Source organism: Oncorhynchus mykiss, chromosome 25, assembly GCF_013265735.2.
Source record: "Oncorhynchus mykiss isolate Arlee chromosome 25, USDA_OmykA_1.1, whole genome shotgun sequence".
Taxonomy (NCBI): Eukaryota; Metazoa; Chordata; class Actinopteri; order Salmoniformes; family Salmonidae; genus Oncorhynchus; species Oncorhynchus mykiss.
Window position 1 is genome coordinate 7,868,757 of NC_048589.1, and position 27,908 is coordinate 7,896,664.

Consider the following 27,908-nt stretch of genomic DNA (forward strand, 5'->3'; position numbering starts at 1 on the left):
GGCAACTGTATCAGGACTCTAGAGTAACTCCCTGGTTATTTTAATTTAATGTTTAAAACTGAGTTTGTGTGTTGTAGTGTATCATGACAACTTCAACTATAAGAAATACATGCTATATTGATCTCAAATTGATAAGGAAAGGTCTGCATATAGCTCAGGTTAATGTATGTAGCCTTCCTAACAAAATACACGAGGTTTTTAACTTGGTCAACATAAATAATATTCATATTTTGGCCTTGACCGAAACGCATTTAGATGCATCTGTAAATGATGGGCAAATGAACATTCAAGGATGTAGTTTACTGAGAAGGGACAGGAACAGGAATGGTGGGGGTGTTGCACTGTATATTCAGAATCATATACCTTTTAAGAGGAGGGATGACCTTAATGTAGGTCAAATAGAGGCACTATGGGCTCAAGTACATCTACCTCACCAGGCACCCATATTGGTAGGATGTGTGTATAGACCTCCTAGCTCTAAGGTGTCCTATCTGGATGACTTACGTACTGGGTTTGACCAGGCCACAGATACCAACAGAGATGTATTTATCTTGGGGGATTTTAATATAAATTGGAAGGATCACAATAATTCGAAAAGAACAAAATTGATGAGATATGCTAAGAACTGTGGTTTGAAACAAATAGTTAATGATACTACTAGATCTTCAATTAAGTTGGGTCATCATTCAGACACATGCATTGATCTGATTTTCTGTAATATACCATTGCAATGCTTAAAAGCCAGATCAATGCATAATATTGTGACCATAACCATGAACACCAAGGTTCCAAAGAAACCCCCTAGGATTGTGGTCAAAAGAAATGTTTAAACATTTAATCATGAGTTATTTCTAAATGATTTAGCTGCTGTACCCTGGGAGCTGATTTATCTAGAGGATGATTTAAATCACGCTACAGAATGTTTTATTGATTTGCTCACTGAGGTAATGGACTATCATGCCCCTATAAGGAAGAGAACAGTTGGTGCCCGTCCATCTCCATGGATTGATGATGAACTGGGTGAAGCTTTTTCTCAAAGAAATATGGCAAAAGTCTTAGCAGCCAAGTCAAAATTAGAAATTGATGAACAGAATTATAGAACATTATGTAATTATGCAGTTAAATTGAATCGAAGGGGAAAAAAAGTTATTTTACAACAATGCTTTTACTGATTGTAAAAAATTCTAAAAAAGGTATGGAACACAGTTAAGGGCTTACTTGGTACATCTATCTCATCATGCCCATCTAGTGTGGAGGTTGACGGGAGAATAATAACACATTTTTACACAGAAAATTAAATTACTAAGCAACAATGTAGACATAAATTCTTCCAAACAAGCTATTGTCCAATGGATTGATGATCATATTATGAGCATTAAGATCTGCTCTTTTAGTCTACAAACGGTGTCAGTGGAGGAGGTGTTAAACCTATTGAAGTCATTACCTGATGGTAAATCTACAGGTTATGGTCTTATGGACAATTTTTTGCTTCGCTGTGCTGCTCCCCTGATTGCAGTTCCACTGAGATACATATTTAATTGGTCACTGGAAAAGGGGTTGTTTGCAAATGTATGGAAGCATGCGAAACTGTGTCCTATTCCGAAAGACTGCAAAGAACCCATTACTCCTGCCAATAGTCGACCAATTAGTCTACTCCCTACACTCAGTAAGATATTGGAGGGTATTGTGCGTAGACAAATGTGGGAGTATATGGAAAAGAATGATCTGATTACAGCCAATCAGGATGCTTATCGCAAAAACCATTCCACTACCACTGCATTGGTTGACATGACTGACCAGTGGCTCAATGCTATGGATAATGGCAGGTTTGTAGGTGTACTATTTTAGATTTCAGTGCAGCATTTGATTTAGTGGATCATTAAATTATTTTGACAAAATCAATGCATTATGGTTTAAAGGAGGTAGCATTGAATTGGGTACAGTCATATCTAACTGACAGGAAACAGTCTACCTATATCAATGGTTCATTTTCTTCCCCTAATGTGTTAAACTGTGGAATACCGCAGGGCAGCTGCCTTGGGCCACTTCTCTACTTAATATACACCAACGACCTTCCCTATGCCTTGGTTGAAACTCAAGCTACTGTATTTGCAGATGATACTACAATTTATGCAGCAAAACAATCGGTTCAACAGGTACAGCAAGCTTTGCAAGGAGATTTGGAGATTATCAGGAAATGGGTTTGCCAAAACAAACTTGCTTTAAACACCAAGAAAACCAAAGTTATGTTGGTCTGTTCAACTAGGAAAAGGCCAAAACAGCATGGGATACAATTAAGTATGGGAGGAGTACAAATTGAAGAAGTGGCAGAAACCAAACTACTAGGAGTGCAGCTAGACAACTGCTTATCATGGTCGTCTCAAATAACTAATCTATGTAAAAAAAAGAAATTAAACAGCATGCATAATCAGAAGGATAGCTAAATATTTACCAGGGAAAATCCTTCAGCAAATAACACTGGTTGGTTGAATAACACTGGTCAACATTGGTTGAGAGTCAAGTGAACTATTGTTCGGTGGTCTGGGGAAATGCATCATCTAGTGAAGTTAGGAGGCTGCAGAATGCACAGAATAAAGCAGCAAGGATTGTTTTAAGGCGGAGATATGGTTCTTCTGTTGCAGTCATGCGCAGTGTTCTTGGTTGGTCATCAATCAACAAGATAATTGAAAAAAAACATGCTTATCTTATTTTATAATATACATCATTTAAAACGGCCAAGTTCTATTCACAATGGTATTCAGTTGGTAAGAGACAGACATTCCGTAAATACTAGGAATAGATTGTCCACCATGCGTCATCCAGACAGAAAAAATAAATAGGCAAAATAACATTTCGATTTAGAGCAATAAAGAAATTGAATAAATTAACTGAGCAAACTAGAAACCTTTCAATATATAAGTTTAAACATTATTTAAAAACAATTTAAATATAGTATATAGAAATGTTGTGGGACTATAGTAGATGAAGAATCAATATTTTTTTAGATTGAGTATTTATTGGGTCATTATGCTAGTGTATTATGTATGTTTGTAATAGTGTGTTATATGTGAAAGTGTGTTTGTATTATAAATTAATTGTATTTTAATGTTAAGGACTCTTGGAAGATTAGTCCAAATGGGGACTAAAAGAGATCCTAATAAAATAAAATCAAGTCTGGTTCATCCTTGGGAGAAATTTCCAAACGCATGAAGGTACCACATTCATCTGTGCAAAGAATAGTACACAAGTATAAACACCATGGGACCACGCAGCCGTCATACCGCCCAGGAAGGAGATGCATTCTGTCTCATAGAGACTAATGTACTTTGGTGCAAAAAGTGCAAATAAATCACAAAACAGCAGCAGAGGACTTTGTGAAGATGCTGGAGGAACAGGTACATAAGTATCTATATTCACAGTGTGACGACCCTCCCACTCTGTCTGCCGTATTTTGTCTTTGTTCTTGTTTCCTTATTAGGATGCCGGTGGGCGGAGTTGAGAGGGTCGTCAGCTACATGGGAAACACCTGGGCCCAGGTGTTTCCCAGGATAAATACACCCCTTCCCCATTCATGGAGGAGACTCTCTCCATGCAGACATTTGTAGATTGTGTTGTGGTTCTTGTTGGCTTTTTGTTTGTTTGCTTTGGCACCTTTCAACACCCTGCATTATCACATTCATGCATGCAAAACACTCACTTACGCTACTGATTACTGATTACACACATCATTGTATATTTTCCTTAGTTGCTTTAGTTAATAAATATCTTTTGTTACTCCTTATCTCCACGTTGTCTCCCTTTGTTACGGGCTTTGAGCCGGTTCGTGACACACAGTAAAACGAGTACTATATCGCCATAACCTGAAAGGCCACTCAGCAGGGAAGAAGCCACTGCTCCAAAACCGCCGTGAAAAAGCCAGACTATGGTTTGCAACTGCACATGGGGACAAAGATCGTACTTTTTGGAGAAATGTCCTCTGGTCTGATGAAACAAAAATAGAACTGTTTGGCCATAATGACCATCGTTATGTTTGGAGGGAAAAGGGGGAGGCTTGCAAGCCGAAGAACTCCATCCAAATCGTGAAGCACAGGGATGGCAGCATCATGTTGTGGGGGTGCTTTGCTGCAGAAGGGACTGGTGCACTTCACAAAATAGATAGCACCATGAAGCAGGAAAATTATGTGGATGTATTGAAGCAACATTTCAAGACATCAGTCAGGAAGTTAAAGCAAATGGGTCTTCCAAATGGACAATGACCCCAAGCATACTTCCAAAGTTGTGGCAAAATGGCATAAGGACAACAAAGTCAAGGTATTGGAGTGGCCATCACAAAGCCCTTACCTCAATCCTATAGAAAATATGTGGGCAGAACTGAAAAAGTGTGTGCAAGCAAGGAGGCCTTACAAACCTGACTCCGTTACACCAGCTGTCAGGAGGAATGGGTCAAAATTCACCCAACTTATTGTGGGAAGCTTTGACCCAAGTTAAACAATTGAAAGGCAATGCTACCAAATACTAATTGAGTGTATGTAAACTTCTAAAATAAAGTGGTGATCCTAACTGACTTAAGACAGGGATTTTTTACTAGGATTAAATGTCAGGAATTGTGAAAATCTGAGTTTAAATGTATTTGGCTAAGGTGTATGTAAACTTCCGACTTCAACTGTATATACAAGGTGGTGTCAGAGAAAGGCCCCCAAAAATTGTATAAAAGACTCGTCACCCAAGTCATAGACTGTTCTCTTTGCTACTGCATGGCAAGTGGTACCGGAGCACCAAGTCTAGCACCAAAAGGCTCCTTAACAGCTTCTATCCCCAAGCCATAAGACCGCTGAACAACTAATAAAATGGCCTGCCCTGACTATTAACAGTCTGAGGTCCTGAGCGCTCTGGAGCTGGTTCTCATCAAGGATCTCTCTGTACATTACTCCATTCATCTTTGCCTAGATCCTGACAAGTCTCCCAGTCTCTGCCGCTGAAAAATATCCCCACAGCATAATGCTGCCACCACCATCATTTACCATAGGGATAGTGCCAGGTTTCCTCCAGACGTGACGCTTGGCATTCAGGCCAAATAATTTGATATTTTTTCTCATGTTCCGAGTCCTTTAGGTGCCGTTTGGCAAATACCAAGTGGGTGGTCATGTGCCTTTTACTGAGGAATAGCTTTCGTCTGGCCACTACCAAAAAGGCCTGATTGGTAGAGTGCTACAGAGATGGTAGAACCTTCCAGAAGGACAACCATCTCCACAGATGAACTCTGGAGCTTTGTCCAAGTGACCATCATGTACTTGGTCACCTCCCTGACCAAGGCCCTTCTCCCCTGATTGCTCAGATTGGCCGGGCAGTCAGCTCTAGGAAATCTTGGTGGTTCCAAACTTCTTCCATTTAAGAATGATGGAGGTCATTGTGTTTTTTGGGGACCTTCAATGCTGCAGAATGTTTTTGGTACACTTCCCCAGATCTGTGCCTCGACACAATCCTGTCTCGGAGCTTTACAGACAATTCCTTCAACCTCATTGGTTGGTTTTTGCTCTGACATGCAGTCAACTGTGGGACCTTATAGACCGGTGGGTGCCTTTACAAATCATGTCCAATTTATTGAATTTACAACAGATGGTCTCCAATCAAGTTGTAGAAACATCTCAAGGATGATCAATGGAAACAGGATACACCGGAGCTCAATTTCAAGTCTAATAGCAAAGGGTCTGAATACTTATGTAAATAGTCTGTTTTTGACTTTTAATACATTTTAAAATGTTATTGCTGAGGATATTTTAAAATCAGTTTTAGAATAAGGCTGTAACATAAAATGTGGAATAATTCAAATGGGTCTGAATACTTTCCAAAGGCACAGTATGAATATATTATAGGTACTTAAGTTTTATTTGTAGTAGTAGCAGTAGTTTATTAATGTTTAGACAGTAGCTTCTATATTATTCTTGTTACTAACTATAGTTTTTTTCCCGCGACACTCCTGAAAATGAGATTGTGCATCAAGAGATTTCATCCTTAAAATGTTCAAATAAAAATAAATATTGCGTACTCTTTGCATGGTCCAGTCAGTATGCCGCTTATAAGTATTATAAAATGTGGGCTTAAAAATTATGTTTAGTAATTAATTTAACATCGGTAAATGTCAAAACAGGACCCCGTTGCCCCCTATGGGCATGACGCCTCTGCCAGCGCCACGGACTGCCATCATCCTTCTGTAATGTGGCATCTCAAATCATCATCTTAGCATTAACAATAACTGAAAGCACTAACCATTTCAAATAATTGTTTTAATAACCTTGAGCATATACAGAACAATTAATCACACATACACAGAGCTGGCCCAGAGAGGCAATGCAAGCGATGTCTAGGGGTTGGCAATAAAGAATCCCTGGGCTTCATTCAAATAGAGTGAGTCTCAATCATCATGATTCAGCTTCCTAATTTTCCCCTTGTGACGGTCAATCTCGCTCTGCAGCCTCGAAATCTCCTTCTTGTGGTGATCAATCTCCTCTTGGTGGTGCTGCTTCAGTGCAGCCAACTGTTCCTGCTCTTTACGTCTGGATTCAGAGATAGGAAAGCATGAGATACAGTGATGACATGAGACAGACTTCCACAAAGCCTCTATAGGTCGGGAGACTGCCACAAAACCTCTATAAACACAAAAGCATGTGGACACCCTTTCAAATGAGTGGATTCAGATATTTCAGCCACACCTGTTGCTGACAGGTGTACAACATTGAGTGCACAGCCATGCAATCTCCATAGACAAACATTGGCAGTAGAATGGCCTAGACGTGGCACCGTCATAGGTTGCCACCTTTCCAACAAGTCAGTTTGTCAAATTTCTGCCTTTAGAGCTGCCTTAGTCAACTGTAAGTGCTGTTATTGTGAAGTGGAAATGTCTAGGAGTAACAACTGAGCCATGAAGTGGTAGGCCACAAGCTCAAACGGGACTGGCGAGCATGTAAAAATCAACCTGTCCTCGGTTGCAACACTCACGACCGATTTCCAAACTGCCTCCGGAAGCAACGTTTGCACAAGAACTGTTTGTCAGGAGCTTAATGAAATGGGTTTCCTTGGCCGAGGGGCCGCACAAGCCTAAGATCACCAGGTGCAATGCCAAGAGTCGGCTGGAGTGATGAATAACACTTCACCATCTGGCACTTCGACTGGCAAATCTGGGTTTGGCGGATGCCAGAAGAACGCTACATGCCCAATTGCATAGTGCCAAATGTAAAGTATGGCGGAGAAGGAATAATGGTCTGGGGCTGTTTTTCATGGTTCGGGGTAGACCCCTTAGTTCAAGTGAAGGGAAATGTTTATGCTACAGCATACAATGACAGACGATTCTGTGCTTCCAACTTTGTGGCAACAGTTTGGGGAAGGCCCTTTCCTGTTTCAGCATGACAATGCCCCTGTGCACAAAGCGAGATCAATAGAGAAATGGTTTGACGAGATCGGTGTGGAAGAACTTGACTGGCCTGCACAGAGCCCTCACCTCAATCCCTTCAAACACATTTGGGATGAATTGGAACGCCAACTGCGCCAGGCCCAATGGTCCAACCTCACTAATGCTCGTGGCTGAATGGAAGCAAGTCCCCGCAGCAATGTTCCAACATCTAGTGCAGGGCTGCTGAACTGGAGATATACTGTCCTATAGGTTTTCAATCCAACCCTAATTTAGCATATCTGATTCAGCTAGTTAAGGTCTTGTTGTGCAGCTAATTAGTAGTAAATTAGAGTTGGACTGAAAATTCACAGGACTGTAGATCTCCAGAAAGACGGTTGGGCAGCCCTGATCTAGTGGAAAGCCTTCCCAGAAGAGTGGAGGTTGTTATAGCAGCAAAGGGGGGGGGGGGGGGGGGGGGGGGGGGACCAACTCCATACTAATGCCCATGATTTTGGCATGAGATGTTCGACAAGCAGGTGTCCACATACTTTTGTCAATGTACTGTATAAGCCCCAACTCACCTGAAGTACATTTCCTCCTCTGCGGCCTGTTTCTTTCCAAGGGCTCCTCCTGCCTCTCTGACAGATCCTCCGCCACCCCCTCCTTTCCCTGCACCTTTGCCCAACTCACCCAGCTGGTACATGAGGAAAGATAAATGAATAAGTAAACATAACAACAAGTTACTCCTACTAAGGAACATGTATGACATTGGTGTGTTGTGTAATTCACAAATGTTATTACCGAAAAAAATGACCTTCAAATTGCATAAAGCTTTCGTTGTACAATGGTAAAGGCTGTTATCAGCATATGCTGTATGAAAGTAAATGGTTGTTAGTACTAATTGGTGTCATGTGACATGCAGCTGAATTAGCTAAAGCAAAGATTGAAATGGGAATCTTTTTGCATGTGGAACACTAATATAATATGTCAATACATTGCAAAATGTTAGGCCATATGGCCTCACACATTGATTTTCATGCCCCAATGTAAAACGCCTTCCTTTAAATGTTCACTTAAAATACCTATTGTACGGAGTTGACAAGAGAACGTCAACAATGCCTTAATTTAAAAAATACCTCTGACCATCAGCAAAAGCTGACAGCACCAGAGACTTGTTTCAATAACGATTCATAGGATGGGCGAATTCAACCAAATGCCATGAAGTCATCAGACCGGAGGTGTATATTTTTATTTGTTATACTTGGCTTTCAACTAACTGGACACATTGAACTGCTTACAAAACTATTTCGCTTCATAGAATGCTGTCAGTACAGTCGTTTGCTACAATGTTGCACCAGAATCTAGATGAAAGTTCCAAATATCTGTGAAACAGTAACCGACTGACTGAGTAGGTAACAAAAATAACAAAAAAAAATTGTCGAAGGCCATAGTCAAATCACCTGACAATTGAATACCACTTGTTTCACTTGAACTTTAGACTGTATTAGCAGCGAAAAGCAAAACGTGGTCTTATCATATGTCATGCGTTTTTACCTGGTTAGATGTCATCCTTAGCTGTGTGGTGAGTAGACTCCTAACGTCGGGTCTCAAAAACCTTGCCATTTCGCACCAAAACAACTATCATTTGACCATTTGCCCTTGTCTACCAAAATAAACCAAACAGGTCCTCACCATTGTCTAAAATGGGTGTGGAAACGGATGAGCTGAGTCTTTATTATTTTTCGATTAAGGATCAGTTAGATCCAGCTCAATAGTACCATCCGTAAAAAGGTGTGGATTTTTTTCATTAAACACATTTTAATAAATGGCTATCAGTCTTAAACAATCAAAATGTCACTTGGAAATATGTCCACCCCTATTTGTAATGGTACGGCCTCATATAGCGGACAGCGTGATACCCACAGTTTGATGTGCATGCGCTGCGCACTACGTAGTGGCGTTGCCATTTGTTTATTGCATTGGTCTACTCCAGCCTGTGAGCACTTCTGCTAAATTATAGATTTGTTTGCCATATATGCATGTTGTCAAATACACAGTAGACCTACACAACTACTTGACATTTACAATAAGATTTTGTATTTTGAAATGTCCAAGTTGTTGCACAGGATACAACAGGTCTAAAACAGTACAGGGAAATTCTTACCTTAGGAGCTCTTTCCCAACAATGCAGTGATAATAATAGAAAATAGAATAACAAATGTAATTAAAATGAACACACAACAACTACAATGTGAGTTAACACTAGAACGGACGTATATACAGGTCAGTGACAGTACCTTATTTAATGTGCAGGGCAGTGGAGGCTACTGAGGGGAGGACGGCTCATAATAATGGTTGGATCAGAGCAAATCGAATGGCATTTAAATACATTGAAAACATATTTGATAACATTCCACTGACTCCGTTCTAGTCATTACCACAAGCCCGTCCTCCCCATTTAAGGTGCCACCAACCTCCTGTGGTGAAGAAATACTGAAATGATTGAGGTAGGTTTATATATTTTTTAAGTGACTGGTAGTAGAATGTACATGTAAACAGGGCTGAAAAGTGATTGGTAGCAGGACTATATAAATACTTACAGCCTCAATTTGGCAGGGCATGGAATCTACAAGGTGTCGAAAGCGCTCCACAGGGATGCTTCCCACAGTTGTGTCAAGTTGGCTGGATGTCCTTTGGGTGATGGACCATTCTTGATAAACACGGGAAACTGTTGAGCATGAAAAACCCAGCAGTGTTCCAGTTCTTTACATAAACTGGTGCGCCTGGCACCTACCTACTACCACTTAGTTTGTGTCTTGCCCATTCACCCTCTGAATGGCACACAAACAATCCATGTCTCAAATGTCTAAAAGCATAAAAATCTTTCTTTAACCCGTTTCCTCCCCTTCATCTACACTGATTGAAGTGGATTTAACAAGTGACATCCATACGGGATCATAGCTTTCTCCTGGATTCACCTGGTCAACCTGTCATGGAAAGAGCAGGTGTTCTTAATGCTTTGTACACTGTGTATTCTTGTAAACAGGAGTAATAGTGGATAAATAGATACTAATGGTAATGACAATCAATGGACAGCAGTTTAATGGAGTAATCAATAATCATTTTAGCAACAACGTAGGTTGTGTCTGTGTGGTTAGAGACCTATGGATGGGGCCTCGAGTCTGTGTGGATAGTGTGTAGGAAAGGGAGAGCAGTAGCTGTTAGCCATAAGTCTTATGGTCAGGGGATAGAAGCTGTTTAGAAGTCTATTTGCTAAGCCTTGATGCACCAGTGTCGCCTGCCAGATGAGAGTATGGAGAACAGTCCCTATCTCGGGTGGCTGGAGTCTTTGCGAAAGGCCCCAGAAAATTGCTTGACACTGCCTAGCATGTAGGTACAATAAAAATAAAAGTGACTCCACAATGACAGAATACATTATTTACCATTAATGTCTATTGGGCACAAAATAATCTGAAACAGCAAAGGCATCCAGTCACAAGCTTGATGTAGTCATTGTGTGCTATGAATATGGGATCAAATAACTTTTTACTACTTTTATACAAGTGAATTGGTCCCAATACTTCTGTAATTTCTAAAACGGTTCACCTGATATGGATGAAGCTGCCCTCAAATCCAAAGTGCATGACTCACTACCATTACCAGAGCAAAGGTGAGACAAATAGGACAGCTGCTGTGAGGGACTTTATTCACAATACTGCAAGAAAAGTACTGTGTCCTATATCAAACCAAACACTTGAGTTTTGTGATGTGACTTATAGCCACCCCAGTCCCCCAGCCTTTGTCGATCAAACCTCGCACATAGGCACCAGAAGTAGAGAACTAAACAATAAAACATTAACAGAAGATTCCAAACCACATTCAAATAGGCCAAAAGTTTACATACACTTTTTTCTCTTTTTGCAAAGCTAATCGCTAATCAATTATTTACAAGTACAGTATGGTCAGACCATTGTTAACAAACAAGTGCATAAAAAAAATGAAATCGTGTCAAAAACAAATGCGAAGAAATGTAACCTAAAGAGTGAATTCCTATGTTGTCACTGGCCAAAGCTTTACTTAAAAACTATCACAAGTCACAGATCCCTGGGAAGTCACAGGCACTCAAACTATATATAACAGTTGTAGATTGAGCCAGTCGACCAGCCTAGGCAGCAGTTTATACTATTAATTAATTGATGGCCCATTCTTTGTACAAGCAATACATCCTATTGACACTTGATAATTCTGGGAGCAGTTTCTTTTTCAAACCCCTCTAAAAATGGATTGGACCGGGACCGTTACAATACAATTTGAGGTTTAATGAGAAAACATTTGGAATGACAAATTCTTCGGGAAGTAAATAAAACTGAGTAAGAAATAAAAACCTTGCTGAAATATAATGAGCAATCCTTGATAAATGTGACCTGTACTAGTGGCAAGTGCTTAAAATAACATTAAGGCAATTATTTATGCCCACAATGGTTTTGTGTTTATGACATCTGTATCTTCATGTTTGCCTAGAATAAGCATAGATGAGATATCTTCGTCGTCTCATCAAAACATTTTGGTATTGTGCAAGTTCGAAATTGAAAAAAGGAACCTACTGGTGAGGATAAAGGATAACAAAAACAGGGCAACAGCAAAAGAGATGGGGAGGACATCAGAGGGCCAGAAGTGGCTTGCGGAGGCCCTTGGGGAGAGGCAGCAGACGTGGCTCTCCCTTCAGGGCCCGTCAGTCCTGCTTGGTGCCTCCCAGGGCCCGTAGGCGCTCCAGGAGGGGAGGGTGGGAGTAGTGCCACATGGAGAAGAGCCAGTCGGCCACAGGGAAGCCCAGGTTGTCTTTGTTGAGCTTGATGAGGGCAGAGTAGAGCTCTGAGGCTCGGCCCATGCCCCGCGCAAAGGCATCTGCCTGGAACTCAAACCTGCGGCTCAAGACCGTCAGACAGAAGGACAGGACCTGGAGGTAGGAATAGGAAACCATTTCAGTTTTCCTCAGTGAAGTATCAGAGGTACTCTTAGCATCCCATCCTCATCTCCATTTTAACAACATTTTCTGTTTAAAGCTGACTTAAAGGAGACCACCTGCTCTGATTCTCCTCACACATCAGTACTGCTGCTACCAGATTCTTATAATACTGCTCAATTTATACACTCCTTCCCCAAAACAGATGTAAAATTGTACTATAAATTGTGCCTTCCTGTATTATAAACTCAGCAAAAAAAGAAACGGCCCCTTTTCAGGACCCTGTCTTTCAAAGATATTTAGTAAAAATCCAAATAACTTCACAAATCTTCACTGTAAAGGGTTTAAACACTGTTTCCCATGCTTGTTCAATGAACCATAAACAATTAATGAACATGTACCTGTAGAACGGATGTTAAGACACTAACAGTTTACAGACGGTAGGCAATTAAGGTCACAGTTATGAAAACTTAGAACACTAAAAATGCCTTTCTACTGACTCAGAAAAACACCAAAATAAAGATGCCCAGTGTCCCTGCTCATCTGTGTGAACGTGCCTTAGGTATGCTGCAAGGTTATAACACTAGGAACACACAATCCCTCATCAGTGCTCAGACTATACGCAATAGGCTGGACTGAGGGCTTGTAGGCCTGTTGTAAGGCAGGTCCTCACCGGCAACAACGTCGCCTATGGGCACAAACCCACTGTCGCTGGACCAGACAGGACTGGCAAAAAGTGCTCTTCACTGCCGTGGTTGTCTCACCAGGGGTGATGGTCAGATTCGCGTTTATCGTCGAGGGAATGAACATTACACCGAGGCCTGTACTCTGGAACGGGATCGATGAGGTGGAGGGTCCGTCATGGTCTGGGGCAGTGTGTCACAGCATCATCGGACTGAGCTTGTTTTCATTGCAGGCAATCTCAACGCTGTGCGTTACAGGGAAGACATCCTCCTCCCTCATGTGATACCCTTCCTGCAGGCTCATCCTGATATGACCCTCCAGCATGACAATGCCACCAGCCATACTGCTCATTCTGTGCATGATTTCCTGCAAGACAGGAATGTCAGTGTTTTGCCGTGGCCAGCGAAGAGCCCGGATCTCAATCCCATTGAGCACATCTGGGACCTTTTGGATTGGAGGGTGAGGGCCATTCCCCCCAGAAATGCCCGGGAATTTGCAGGTGCCTTGGTGGAAGAGTGGGGTAACATCTCACAGCAAGAACTGGCAAATCTGGTGCAGTACATGAAGAGGAGATACACTGCAGTACTTAATGCACCTGGTGGCCACACCCAATACCGACTGCTACTTTTGATTTTGACCCCCCTTTGTTCAGGGACACATTATTCCATTTCTGTTAGTCACATGTATGTGGAACTTGTTCAGTTTATGTCTCAGTTGTTGAATCTTGTTATGTTCACACAAATATTTACACGTTAAGTTTGCTGAAAATAAGCGCAGTTGACAGTGAGAGGATTCTTTTTTTGCTAAGTTTACTTATACTCAAACATTTATTCTATTCTACTGCCATTTAATTCATGTTCGTATTCTATTTTTTACTTTTTTATTATTGTTGCATTGTCGAGAAGGAACCAGGAAGTAAGCATTTTGTTGGACGATGTATACCATGCGTATCCCGTACATACAGTACGACTAATAAAACAACTTCAACTTAGCTTTTTTTACAACCAGATCTCAATTTCTTTATGTAAATGTCATGTTTTTTATAAACTTACCCCAACCAGCGGTTCACGTCCTCATTGTGCAGTACGGAGACTCAGGAAAAAACTGCTCCAAAAACATCCAAATATGTCCTTTATAAATCTGAAAGGCTCTCAGTACAGTGAATCAGGTCTTTAGATGTTGTACATATGGAATTGTCATTGCAAACTTTACCGGTAACGTAATACTTCATTTTGTGCGATACCAGCTGTTTCCCCTATCCAGCTGTTCCATTCTCTGTACAGCCTGCTTCTAGAATGGATGGAGAGGTATTACTCATGTAGCAACAAAATGGAATATAACGGTGCGGATAAAGTTTGGAATTACAAATTTCATGTGTACAACATCTAAAGACCTGCATCACTATACTGAGAGATTTCCATTTCTAAAAGATAGTGCTGAGCGATTAACTGAAATTTGTTATTTTCAATGCTTCAGTTATTTGAATTCCCGAATTGTGCAATGTAGTAGGGTGTTGTAGTTTCCAACAGACCAATAATCGATAGTGTAGCGCAGAAAATGTGGTAATTAACTACAATGACCATAATCCATTGTGCACCTACTTGTCCAGTCTGTTCCTTTTACGCCTGCTACGTACGCCTGCTACGAGAATTTGAGATATGCGAGGGATAGAGAGCAGTTGGTTTGTGAGGTCTCTACCTGAAAGGACATGATCTAAGTGATTGATAGTTGGTAATCAGCAGTCAAAAGTATGTCTTATTTACTTTGCTGTCTGACAAAACCACAATTTTAGTATTTCTTCATAGAAAGCAGCCCACTCTTTATAGATAAGATGACTAAGAATGAAATAATAAAGACATAAAAAATATATATATACACAACACATATTTTATTAAAGTAAAGTAATATGAATAAATTATGGCTAATAAGTGATAAGCAGTAATGGGCACTCACTACCATCATGGGACTTTTATTAATTGTTTTAGTCTGTATTGTTATATCATTAAACCCACATAATGCATTTAATGTTTACAAGATTTTAAAAAAATAATCGAACCAAACTCAAAAAGGACTCAGCACTACTAAAAGGACGTATTTGGAGAATGTAAAAAAATTCAACATTCTGAGCGTTACTGCACAATGAGGTGTTGGAGGGCCAGTAGGAGGCACTCTTTCCTCTGGTTTAAAAAATAAATAAAAAATATCCCAATGCCCCAGGGCAGTGATTGGGGGACACTGCCCTGTGTAGGGTGCAGTCTTTCGGATGGGAGTTTAAACGGGTGTCCTGACTCTCTGAGGTCATTAAAGATCCCCTGGCACTTATCGTAAGAGTAGGGGTATTAACCCCGGTGTCCTGGCTAAATTCCCAATCAAAACATCACGGTCACCAAATAATCCCCAGTTGGCTCATTCATCCCCCTCTCCCCTGTAACTATTCTCCAGGTCGTTGCTGTAAATGAGAACGTGTTCTCAGTCAACTTACCTGGTAAAATAACAAATAAAATGAGGATGAGAAAGTATAACATGCCATTTCCATCAAAAATAGAGATTTGCTTACACATTTTATATCCTTTAATAGATACTCTATATTGTAGGTTTAGATGTATATTTCATTGGATAATATTTGCTACTATGCCCAAGGTATTTTCGCAAAACAAACACTGCACAGCACTTGCAGCGCTAACATCTAAGGCCTCCACTGAAGTGTATTAAGACGTTAGATATAAATGCATTGTTTAAGAGATGGGAGTCACTCACCTCATTATATGGGGAGAAGATGAACTGGAATATGATCATCAAACCAATCAACGTGGGCTGGCTGTCATAGAAACCAAAGGCTATGAATAGCTCCTTTCGTCCAATCAACACAGCAAAGAGGAAAAAGCACAGGAAGGAGTTCATCTGCAAGGACAGGGGCAGGGGGGGAGAAAAATGTTACCATTACCAAGGTTTCCATTCAATTGGCGACAGATTTTAATGCAAATATATACACATTTTTAAAAATAGCCGAAAAATAATTCACTCACCAGTGGTGTTTCCACCAAACGGACTTGTTGTGGATAAAAATCAGTGCGTGATGACATATGCACACAAAATATACTTTTAGCTTATGTTATGCACCTAAACATTTTTATGTTCAATGCGTTTCCATCGCATTTTCAACTCTACCGATAGTTTTGTCACAAAAACTGTTCTTGTTAATTAGCAAATGTGCTTACTCTGGGTCTTGGCAGCTGCGCACTAGCCAACAGCTCGCAGATACAATGCGGGTAGACTAGTCTAAGTAATTTGATCATTTGACCGACACAATATCACACCATATCAAATGAACAAATGATCTGTCTGCATTTATAAAATTGTACCAAAACTCTGTTTCCATCACAGCTGTCGTGATTATTATATGTTTTTTACACTATGACTTTACTCGCATAAAACCTGTGGATGGTAACATGCTTATTGACATTTCTACATCAACATGTGAATTTCCAGGATCTGCAAGAATGGAATATTGGTATAGATCTGACATGCAAAAGCATATCAAGGGAATTTCCAAACAAACCTGACTGATGACAATGTTTTTCACAGTGTGGCCCAACTTCCAGTGGCCAAGCTCGTGGCCCAATACAGCCAAGACCTCTGGGTTGTTGCAGCCTTGCTTCTTGTTCTGAAAAGAGTTAGAACATAAATAGCTTGATTTTAATGAAGTATGTATGAAACACTGACTACAAATACTAGTATACCAACTTATTGGTTTCTATGATAGGACCCCTCAACAAATTAGATTCATAACATGAAAATTGTAGTGTGCTTGCAAAGCTCCAACCAAGATTACAAAAATGTTCTGTATTGCTGAAGCCGTGCTCAGTAATAATGGAGTGCTTTGAAGAAGAAGCTTGTTTCAGCAATAAATATAATTGAAGGAAATCAAGTTGCAGTCCTGAACCTTCCTTCAGTATTTTAGATTAATAACATGTTGAGACACAGTTCTCTGTGTAAAGGAGTATGTCTGACCTTGGGCTTGGCTTTGGCCTCAGTTGGTGTGTCAGTCTCCTCTGCAGGCCCATTCTCTGGCTCTCCGTCCTTGTTGAGGGGAGAGTAGTCCTCCATCAGGGTGTCGAACAACACTATGCGCTTGTTCTTGAAGAACCCATAGAAGTAAGCGTTACTGTGGGAGGAGCGCTTGGAACCTGGAAGAGTAGGTCAAAACAGATCATTTCAACTAGGGCTCTCAGAGTTAAATCAGTTAATTTTTTGCAATTTTAGTGCAGTTCATTTTTTTGAATCGTGATTTAAGTGCATTATCCGAAACATTCAAAATACACTGAAAACATCCCAAATACATAATCTATAAAGCTAAAAACAAGTTGATATTGAGGTTAAAGAAAGTGTGGTTCCTCAATTTACCTAACCGTTACCTTAAGACAAAAATCAAGACGTCAATATTCTTGTAATGTTTTTTGTATGAAAAATCGTAAATTACAGCTTAATTTGAGCAAATTCGATTAAATGTTTTTAGCGCTTGACAGCCCTAATTACAATACAACTTTACTGTCCATATGTTACAACAAAAATGTGACCACCTCCCACTTATGCCTTGGTCTCCTCAGCGCCCACTCCTCTGATGATAAACAATTATAGATACAGTGGAAGCAGTCCCATCTTTTGGACAAAACTAGTTGTTGAGTTAATGTATTGTGCCTTACCTTCTACTACATAGACCTTAGTGAGGGGGAAATTGATAGACTTAGACATGCTCTCAATCTCTTCCTTCAGCTCTCCCTCTGGCAAAGGAGTAAACTTGTCAAATAGGGGAGCAATGTAATCAGCATAGATGGTCACCAGCACCTAAGAGCGAGGAAGAATGATCAGAATGAAATAGTTTAGACTAATTTGACTATAGCTTAACTCATTTAGCATAATTGAATTGCTTGAGCCTATAAAACTGCTGTTTCAAGGTAGCTAAGAGGTGAAAGTAGGGCTGTTACGGTGACCGTATTACCACCACACGAGTCATGCCAGCAGTCAAATTCCACTTGACCGTTCAGTCACGGTAACTAGGTTTCCCCAAACTCTGAAGCTGCTGATGGCCATTAGTTGTCTACCAAACTTGCCAACTGACTGGTACTCAGCATTCTATTTTCCCTCTAATAACTGACATCAATGCAAATGTTTTTGAAAATCAAACACTTCATGAGAGCCCATGAGCTCAACATTTCTATAGGCTCTGCAATTGCATGCAAAAACATAGTTGATGGCCTCTATTAAAAAGAGGTGGATCCCATTAACTTTCTATAGGCTAGGCCTGCTATATTTTATATTCTCAACTTTCCTAATATTAAGCACATTGCTTATATTTACAACAGGAGTATAGCCTACCTGGCTGCCATGAAAATGAACTACGGGAAAAGCGTCCTCCATTCACTATTTAAGTGCATAGACTACATGTATTTTTGTTCCGGGACAGGTGCATGATAATGGTCCATTCTAAATCAAAACTAATTTCACACATACAGTACCAGTCAAAAGTTTGGACACACCTAATCATTCCAGGGTAGATCTTCAGTAGAATAGTAAAGACATCAAAACTACGAAAAAAATACATATGGAATCTTGTAGTAACCAAAATAGTGTTAAACAAATCAAAATATATTTTATATTTGACATTCTTCAAAATAGCCACCCTTTGCCTTGAATACATTTCAATTACCAGGTGTGCCTTCCTAAAAGTTAATTTGTGGAATTTAATTCCTTCTTAATGTGTTTGAGCCAATCAGTTGTGATGTGACAAGGTAGGGGTGGTATACTGAAGTCAGCCCTATTTGGTAAAAGACCAAGTCCATATTATGGCAAGAACAGCTCAAATAAGCAAAGAGAAATGACAGTCCATCAATACTTTAAGAAATGAAGGTCAGTCAATCCGGAAAATTTGAAGAACTTTTTCTTCAAGTGCAGTCGCAAAAACCATCAAAAACCATCACCTCGGCTGCAGAGGATAAGTTCATTAGAGTTAACTGCATCTCAGATTGCAGCCCAAACAAATGCTTCAGTTCAAGTAACAGACACATCTCAACATCAACTGTTCAATCAAATGTATTTATAAAGCCCTTAGAGGAGACTGCGTGAATCAGGCCTTCATGGTCAAGTTGCTGCAAAGAAACCACTACTAAAGAACACCAAGAAGAAGAAGAGACTTGCTTGGCCCAAGAAACATGAGCAATAGACATTAGACCGATCTGTCCTTTGGTCCGATGAGTCCAAATGTGCGATTTTTGGTTCCAACCGCCGTGTCTTTGTGAGACGCAGAGTAGGTGAACGGATTATCTCCGTATGTGTGGTTCACATCATGAAGCATGGAGGAGGAGGTGTGATGGTGCTTTGCTGGTGACACTAATTTATTTAGAATTCAAGGCACACTTAACCAGCATGGCTACAACAGAATTATTCAGTGATACGCCATCCCATCTGGTTTTTGACTTAGTGGGACTATCAGTTGTTTTTCAACAGGACAATGTCCCATCAAGGCAAAGGGTGGCTACTTTGAAGAAACTCAAATATATTTTGATTTAACACTTTTTTGGTTACTGCATAATTCCATGTGTTTTTTCATAGTGTTGATGTCTTCACTATTACCGTACAATGTAGAAAAGAGTAAAAATAAAGAAAAACCCTGGAATGAGTAGGTGTGACCAAACCTTTGACTGGTACTGTATATTATTTAGTATATGTAAAGACAACATTAAATTAAGAATAGTCTGATGGGTGACAATATTAGCCATTCACTTGTGAAATATGTATTATCACTTGTGAATGATGCCCAGCGTGTGCAGTAAGGCAAGAAACAGTGCATGCCTTTTGTGACCTTTTCAAATCATAGTTGCACACATCATATAGCCTAGGCCATAGGCCTATATGTATCACAACTAAAGTGGCCAAATAATTTAAAGAAGGTAAGCACATTAATCCACTTTACAACTGATGTAGAGCCTAACTGGCATACATAGACAGTGCATGAGTTTCAAGTTTGGGGAAGATCATTTTCACCATAAAAATGCACCTTTATAATAAAGCATCACATGCATAATTACATTTGCGGGCACTTTTGAGAATGTTTTTTTTCCTGCTACGTAATTGCATTTTGGAACGGTCGCACTTATAGCCTACTGCCATGTGTGCATTGCTGCGCATTGGTGTTTAGAAATACATTACCGTTCAAAAGTTTGTGGTCACTTAGAAATGTCCTTGTTTTTGAAAGAAAAGCACATTGTCCATTAAAATAACATTAAATTGATCAGAAATACAGTGTAGACATTTAATGTTGTAAATTAATATTGTAGCTAGAAATGGCTGATTTTTTATGGAAATCTACAGAGGGACATTATCAGCAACCATCACTCCTGTGTTCCAATGGCACGTTGTGTTAGCTAATCCAAGTTTATCATCTTAAAAGGCTAATTGATCATTAGAAACCCCTTGTTAGCACAGCTAAAAACTGTTGTCCTGATTAAAGAAGCAATACAACTGGCCTTCTTTAGACTAGTTTAGTATCTGGGGCATCAGCATTTGTGGGTTCGATTACAGGTTCAAAATGGCCAGAAACAAAGTACTTTCTTCTGAAATTTGTCAGTCTATTCTTGTTCTGAGAAATGAAGGCTATTCCATGCGAGAAATTGGCAAGAAACTGAAGATCTCGTACAACGCTGTGTACTACTCCCTTCACAGAACAGCGCAAACTGGCTCCAAACAGAATAGAAAGGAGTGGGAGGCCCTGGTGCACAACTGAGCAAGAGGACAAGTACATTAGTGTCTTGTTTGAGAAACAGACGTCTCACACTTCCTCAACTGGCAGATTCATTAAATAGTACCTGCAAAACACCAGTCTCAATGTCAACAGTGAAGAGGCGACTCCGGGATGCTGGCCTTCTAGGCAGAGTTCCTCTGTCCAGTGTCTGTTCTTTTTTCCCATATTAATCTTTTATTTCTGTTGGCCAGTCTGATATGGATTTCTCTTTGCAACTCTGCCAATAGAATAGGTCAACTTCTGTACTATTGGGGATAGTAGCACAGCATAACATAGGCTAGTGCAGGGCTCATCAACTAGATTCAGGCGCGGGCCGATTTTTTTTCTTGAGTGGATGGTCGGGGGGCCAAAACAGAATTACAAATCATTTGTAGTCTGCAAATTGACCAAAAGAAGACCAAACATATATAATATTTGACTAAAACAATCATTTCAAACCTTGCTTACATTTGTACACAATCACATCTCTCTGTTGGAGCTGAGATGCCAGTGAGAAGGACCCGATCACATCACGGGCATTGGCTAATAAGAATTTAGATATCTGGGAGAGCCATGTGAGAGGTGCTTAGGAGCATGGCAGCCGGGAGAAGGACATTATAATTATTATATTCAGCCCAAGTGCACAACAAGTGGCTGCAAAAGGCATGGATTTTTTTAGGGGGCATTATGGTCACACAAGGGGGATGCCGCCAGGAAATTCAAGGCCTGGTGAAAATATTATCAAGTGCTTGTCAAATTGTGAATGAGAGACTGATGAAGTGTTCAGTCTGCACAAGAAACAAAATCAGAGCTCATGCCTTTCATGCAACTTTTTTCAAATCATCATTAGGTTTGCATCATGTAGCCCTAGAATGTATTAAAAAAAAATGTTTTTAAACATATAGCCCAACGTTTTGTATCACAACTAAAGTTGCAAAGTAAATAAGTTAAGGACGTAGGAGAACCTGTTTCTTTGTTAACCGCTCAACATAGAATAGCCGTATGTGCGCACTTCCTTAGAAAATATCCTTTCTATGTTGCTACAGTCAATTGTATTCTTCATACTATAAAATAATAAAAAAAGAATGCCACGGAATTCTAAGCAAATCTTGTCGACTAAATGAACTAGTGTAGCCCACAGCCATATGGCATAGCCATATCAGGGCCTAACATAAGGACAACTCAGAGTATGCTATTCTGTTCTTTTGAAATAGACTACATTTTCTTCAGATCATGCTTCTTTAGACTGGTCTAAAATAAATCATGGATTTATTGTGATGGTGTAGGCTATATTAAATGGATTTATTATACTTTTTAAAAATATAGATGTTCCCAAGGTCTGCATCAGTAGCTTGTAGGCTACGCGTGGAAGCCAGGAGATGCTAAACGTGTTTACATTAATTCACGGTCCATTAACATGAGACCGGCAGTTATTTACTTGACAATCACCGGCTGACAAAAATGTAATGACCGCCACAACCCTAGGTGAAAGGACTAACCAGAGAGACCCCCAGTGTGAAGAGCCAGGCGTAGATAAAGAAGAAGTCTCCACCAATCTTGATGATGTAGAGGAGCAGTGAGGTCACTGGCAACAAGATACACTGGGTCACAATAAACTTCTTCCCAGCATCCTTCAGGAAGAACCCCAGCGTCTGAAAGAGGAACCGTAGACGACAGCAAAAAAACACAGACTGTATGTTTAAAACCATGCCAGGGAAAAAGTGTAATTGATTCAAACTACGAAACGTTTGCCTGTATAATAAGGATGTCCCCAGAGAGTTTGGACATGGTACCTGCTGGTTGAAGCCATGCTTCTCCTCAATGACAAAGGTGTTGTAGATACTCCAGGGAAGACCAGTGAAGGCACTGAACAGAGTCGCAAGCATCAGAAACGAAAGAGACTGGAAGATCTGAAAGAAAAAGAACCATTGAAATATATGTAATGATTCAAGAAAATAAACCTTCGTAATACTGGACTGATCATTTTAACCGTGGAGCATTCACACACTTCATAGTCGGGACCCAATCCAAAACGAGCAGTCACAGTCCCAGCAACTTTCCAAAGGAAAGGGATTCCACCAAGGAGCAGGATCAGCTATGAGACAACAACAGTGTTAAAAACACAAAATTCCCTGTTTGGTGATATGCTCTGTAAGCAGATATAGGCAACTACGTTCTAATATAACAAAGTAGGTCCTAACAAACCAATGGATCTTGTAGTTGGACCTACCGTCCCCTCAGTTTCTGAATATAGTCCAGACCAAAAACTGAAGTTGCTCTTGTCCAGTTGATAAAGACGTGACTTCTCAAAGGTATCCGTGTCCATGATCTTCCCCAACTCTTGTGGCACGTGCATGGTCGACCTGTATATCCTCCGCTATGTGGTTAGAAGGTTATGCTATGTGGTTAGACAAGTTATTCATATTATTTTTCCATTCATATAGCTAATCCTAAAGGCAATCTCCATGTTACAGAATAAAGTTAACTTTTAGATAAAACAATTCCAAACAGTCCTTTACAAGTCAGAACGTTGACTAAACTTAATTTGAACTGACTCGGCCAATTGTCTATTGGGTTGGTCCTTCAGCTGGTCTAAATTTGACAAAATATCCACAGGAAAGTATTATCGAAACGCAGGTTTCTGTTCTGCTATCCCGATTTATTTGCTCATCGACTAAAGGCACAAGACAGAAGTAAGTACATGCAAGCAAACTAACCAACGTCTTGCATGCATTTAGCTACATGGTTTTGCGCATGTAACCGGTGACAGGTATTTGGCAGTACTGGCGGTCTAAAAAGTTGACAAAATAATACTTTCCTGTGGATATTTTGTCTCAAGTTTCAACCAGCCGAAGGACCAACTGCACAGACAACCAGTAGAGTAGCTAAATTAAAATGTAATTGTATTCATCATTCTGGCTTGTAAGGAAATGTTCCATGTTTTTTGTGGTGCTTTGTTTCAGACTGTATATCAACAATTGGTATAACACTGATTTTAGGAAATCCTGAAGGCAGCGTTGTTCTTGGAAAAATATTGAGAGACTGGCAAACACCATTCAATTGGTGACAGATTCATGCAAATATTCAAAAAAACACACCAATAAAATATGCGCATTTTCCCACCAGTGGGAAGTCCAAACAGACTTGTCGTGGATAAAAATCACTGCGTTATGACGTAATGCACAGAAAATTTATTTTTTCGCTTACCTTTTCATGTACCAAATAAAAATCTTATGTTCAATGTGTTTCCATTGCATTTTCAACTCTACCAATAGTTGTCACAAAACCTGCGTTTAAATAGAAAATGTGCCTACTTTGGTCTTGGCACATGGACTCTAGCCAACAGCTTGCAGATACAGTGCGGGTAGTCTAGTCTACATGATGAGATTATTATGGATAGCCTTGAATTGAGAATATTTGTATTTGTCAATCAGAAGTCAAGTATTGATCATCATGTCACTAAAATAAGACCCTAGATATTTTTTAGAAAAGAGCACCAAGATCACTGTGCAATTTCATCACCCTGTGAAGTTGATCATAACTTATTTCATTTGTATCCTAATAAACTCCATGGTTTCTCTGAGTCATAGTGGGAGGACCACACACACCATATCATCGCATTATTTCGATACGTTGGTAATTATATCAACGTTTTCGCATAAAGGCGTTTCCACCTCCATTTCTTACATAATACATTTTACTGACACAAAAAGATCCCACCATGTCGAACAAACAAATGATCTGACAGCAATTGAAAAATAGCACAGAAACTTCCCCTTTCCAGCACAGCTGGCGCAATAATTTTTTAAATACGGTATGACTTTACTTGTATAAAAACTGGACTGAAACATGGTTATTGAAACAATATAAATGAAACTGAGTCAGCATGCTGCTATCTACCTCTCGAAATCCCTTCAGCCATTACATTCGCCCACATTTGGCTCCTTGTAAACGACAATCACTTTTGAACATATGCTGAAATGCCCCTTATCTTTCATGTCTGTGAGAAATAATCTTTCAAATAAAAAAATATGCTTACTGTAGTAGTTTTGCACAGATCCATACACTTTGTGCCTCCAGCTGACAAACTACACTTCCTCCCCAGTTATCTTTCACACAGATGTTCAGAGCATGCTAGATAGCTAATTAGCACTGGTGGCGGCCTTTGTCTTCCATAAACAAGTGCTGTAACATGGAGACATGGCGCTGTGGGAACACAGCGCAAAGTGTAGCTACTAATGTACATTTTGTTTTTTATTAAGCATTTATGGCTGATATGAAAGACATTCCTTATGTTTCCAAAAAAAGTACCGCAAGCTAATTTTCACCTAAAATCTAACTGCCTGTAGCTCAGGACCTGAAGCAAGGATATGCATATTCTTGATACCATTTGAAAGGAAATACTTTGAAATTTGTGGAAATGTGAAATGAATGGAGAATATAACACATTAGATCAGGTAAAAGATAACCCGACGTAAAAAAACGTTGTTTTTTTAACCATCATCTTTGAACTGCAAGAGAAAGGCCATAATGTATTATTCCAGCCCAAGCGCAATTTAGATTTTGGCCACTAGATGGCAGCAGTGCACGTGCAGTTTTAGACTGATCCAATGAACCATTGCATATATGTTCAAAATGTTGTATCAAGACTGCCCAAATATGCCTAATTGGCTTATTAATACATTTACATTCATAATTGTGCACTCTCCTAAAACAATAGCATGGTATTATTTCACTGTAATAGCTACTGTAAATTGGACAGTGCAATTAGATTAACAAGAATGCAATATTTCTGCCCATATGAGATATGTCTAGGTCCTGGGAAAAAATGTTGTTACTTAAACTCTCTTGCTAATCACATTAGCCGTTAGCCGATCCCGTAGAGGTTATTAACAAACATCACCGGTCAGAAGGTTCTATTGTCAATTGGCGCTAGAGTAGTTACGTCTATGAATGGGGCAGCAGCCGGGGCCTGGTGCGGTATTGACAGAGACAGTTACGAAACAAAGTAAACAATTACCTGTCTGTACGCAAGGTAGGCCTCCCATAGATAAACCGTCCACGAGAACACCAGAACAGCATAAAATATCTTATTTTCGATTGGTAGGTCAAGTATCGATTCCATCTTTTTTCTGGCCTATTTGAAGTTACCAAGGTAGCTAGTTGGACTGCCGCCCGTCGTTCACACACCTTCCGGTCTTTATTCAGAAGATAATAGTTTTATTTAAATAACTTAGTAACTTATGTTAATATACGCAGTTTAAATTGACTAGCATTCACCAAACCACTCAAAATGATGGCTAGCTCATTCGCTTCCAATTTCCATGAATTCATGCAACGGTATGGTGCAGCAGTTCATTTTGCTCCCCGTAAAACAAATGGTTGCACTAACTAGTTCCATGCTTGTGGTGAGCAAAAGGTATAGCAAAGATTTATATAACTAAACCAAGATAGACCACAGCCCATCGTTTCAAATGGGAATAAATTAGTCACAGTGGGCAGAAAAAGCAAGGAGTTGGGCAGAGCTAGCGAGATCCTATTGGCGCGTTCTAGCGTTCATTGCCTACTCTCTGAAGTTCGCATGTGTAGTAATCCAATTCGCCTATGCGCTCCTTCTAAATAACGCACGTTTTTAAAACTTTGACAAATGGCAAAGTCTACAAAACGTAGTCCACTCTGATCGTAACAGATTTTAGTTTTGGGAATAGAAAACTGTATTGATATCAAATGTTTCATCAATGAGCAGAATGTCGGCCCAAATCCATCTCGTTCCACCTTCTCCCACCGCGGCCACTGGGCTACCATATTTTGTAGTGAGTGGAAACGCCAAGCGCAAGCTTCACATTTATACATCCGGTGAAATATCTGTTTCATTTTTCTATCTGTGGTAAAAGCGTCATTTTGCAGGCACTGCAAGGATACACTTGTTTAACTAACCCAAGATTGACCATAGCCTGCCGTTTCAAATCGGAACAAATCTCTGCTCACTGCTCACCATTGCAACACCCACCCACAGCACGCATTCCAGCAGGTATATTTCACTGGTCACCCCCAAAGCCAATTTCTATTTGGCCGCCTTTCCTTCCAGTTCTCTGCTGCCAATGACTGGAACGAATGGCAAAAATCACTGAAGCTGGAGACTCATATCTTCCTCATCAGCATCACCTGTCAGAGCAGCTCACAGATCATTGCACATGTACATAACCCATCTGTAAATAGACCATCCAACTACCTCATCCCCATATTGTTATTTTTTATTTTTTGCTCCTTTGCACCCCAGTATCTCAACTTGCACATTCATCTTCTGCACATCTATCACTCAAGTGTTTAATTGCTAAATTGTATTTACTTCGCCACTACGGCCTATTTATTGCCTTACCTCCCTAATCTTATCTCATTTGCACACACTGTATATAGATTTTTTTCTATTGTGTTATTGACTGTATGTTTGTTTATTCCATGTGTAACTCTGTGTTGTTGTATGTGTCGAACTGCTTTGCTTTATTTGGCCAGGTCGCAGTTGTAAATGAGAACTTGTTCTCAAATGATTAAATAAAGGCTAAATAAAACATTTAAAAATTAAAATTAGTCATAGTAGGCAAAGTCAAGCACAAGCTAGCAGATCCTATTGGCTTGTTCTAGAATATTTTAGCAAATTTCCATTAGGGAAAGCTTACTCTGTAAAGTGCGCGTGTGCAATAACTAAATTCGGCCTTGCACTCCTTCTAAACAACACTATTTTTTAAAAACTTTGGCAAAGTGTAAAATCTACAAAACTTCGTCCACTCTGTTCCACTCATTCTAGTTTTGGGAACGGAAAACTGTACTGAGATCAAATTTCATTGATGAGAACATTTGCATATCATTGGCCAAAATCCATCTTGCTCCACCTCATCCCCCTGTCGAACACTGGGCTTCCTCTCATCGTCATATTTGGTAGTGAGTGGAATAGCTAAACGGATGCTTCACACCTATATACATGAAATATCTGGCACATTGTTCTATCTGTGCTACAAGTATAGATAGATGTGTACCGGACCAAGTATGTCTTGGAGTAGTGGGTGTGTCGAAAGGAGTGGGTGTGTCAAAAGTACTCT

The 27,908-nt window shown here is 40.0% G+C and overlaps 2 protein-coding genes across 2 annotated transcripts; both read right to left on the bottom strand.

Annotated features, from left to right (window-relative positions):
• Positions 1-6,263: 6,263 nt before the first annotated feature.
• LOC110505290 (ATPase inhibitor B, mitochondrial) lies at positions 6,264-9,331 on the bottom strand. Its single transcript, XM_036962393.1, has 3 exons — positions 8,942-9,331; positions 7,969-8,081; positions 6,264-6,554 (listed from the first exon to the last, which is right to left on the bottom strand). Exons 1-3 carry the CDS (start codon positions 9,008-9,010, stop codon positions 6,413-6,415), a joined length of 324 nt encoding a protein of 107 aa, XP_036818288.1. The 5' UTR covers positions 9,011-9,331; the 3' UTR covers positions 6,264-6,412.
• A 1,739-nt stretch (positions 9,332-11,070) lies between these two features.
• LOC110505291 (CAAX prenyl protease 1 homolog) lies at positions 11,071-26,195 on the bottom strand. Its single transcript, XM_021584435.2, has 10 exons — positions 25,832-26,195; positions 23,042-23,188; positions 22,820-22,906; positions 22,605-22,721; positions 22,311-22,463; positions 17,738-17,879; positions 17,046-17,221; positions 16,594-16,698; positions 15,792-15,935; positions 11,071-12,344 (listed from the first exon to the last, which is right to left on the bottom strand). The coding sequence occupies exons 1-10, from the start codon at positions 25,934-25,936 to the stop codon at positions 12,120-12,122; spliced, it is 1,401 nt and encodes a 466-aa protein (XP_021440110.2). The 5' UTR covers positions 25,937-26,195; the 3' UTR covers positions 11,071-12,119.
• Between the last annotated feature and the right edge of the window lie 1,713 nt (positions 26,196-27,908).

What these genes read in the sequence shown, in the direction of transcription:
- LOC110505291 (XM_021584435.2), bottom strand. Translation starts at nt 25,936, where the DNA reads ATGGAATCGATACTTGACCTACCAATCGAAAATAAGATATTTTATGCT. An exon ending in ATTCAGAAACTGAGGGGACG is followed by an intron (nt 22,907 to 23,041) that starts GTAGGTCCAACT and finishes GTTGTCTCATAG; the next exon opens with CTGATCCTGCTCCTTGGTGG. An exon ending in TCTTCTCCCCATATAATGAG is followed by an intron (nt 12,345 to 15,791) that starts GTGAGTGACTCC and finishes TCCTACCTCCAG; the next exon opens with GTCCTGTCCTTCTGTCTGAC.
- LOC110505290 (XM_036962393.1), bottom strand. Translation starts at nt 9,010, where the DNA reads ATGGCAAGGTTTTTGAGACCCGACGTTAGGAGTCTACTCACCACACAG. An exon ending in TAAGGATGACATCTAACCAG is followed by an intron (nt 8,082 to 8,941) that starts GTAAAAACGCAT and finishes CTCATGTACCAG; the next exon opens with CTGGGTGAGTTGGGCAAAGG. An exon ending in GAGGAGGAAATGTACTTCAG is followed by an intron (nt 6,555 to 7,968) that starts GTGAGTTGGGGC and finishes CTCTGAATCCAG; the next exon opens with ACGTAAAGAGCAGGAACAGT.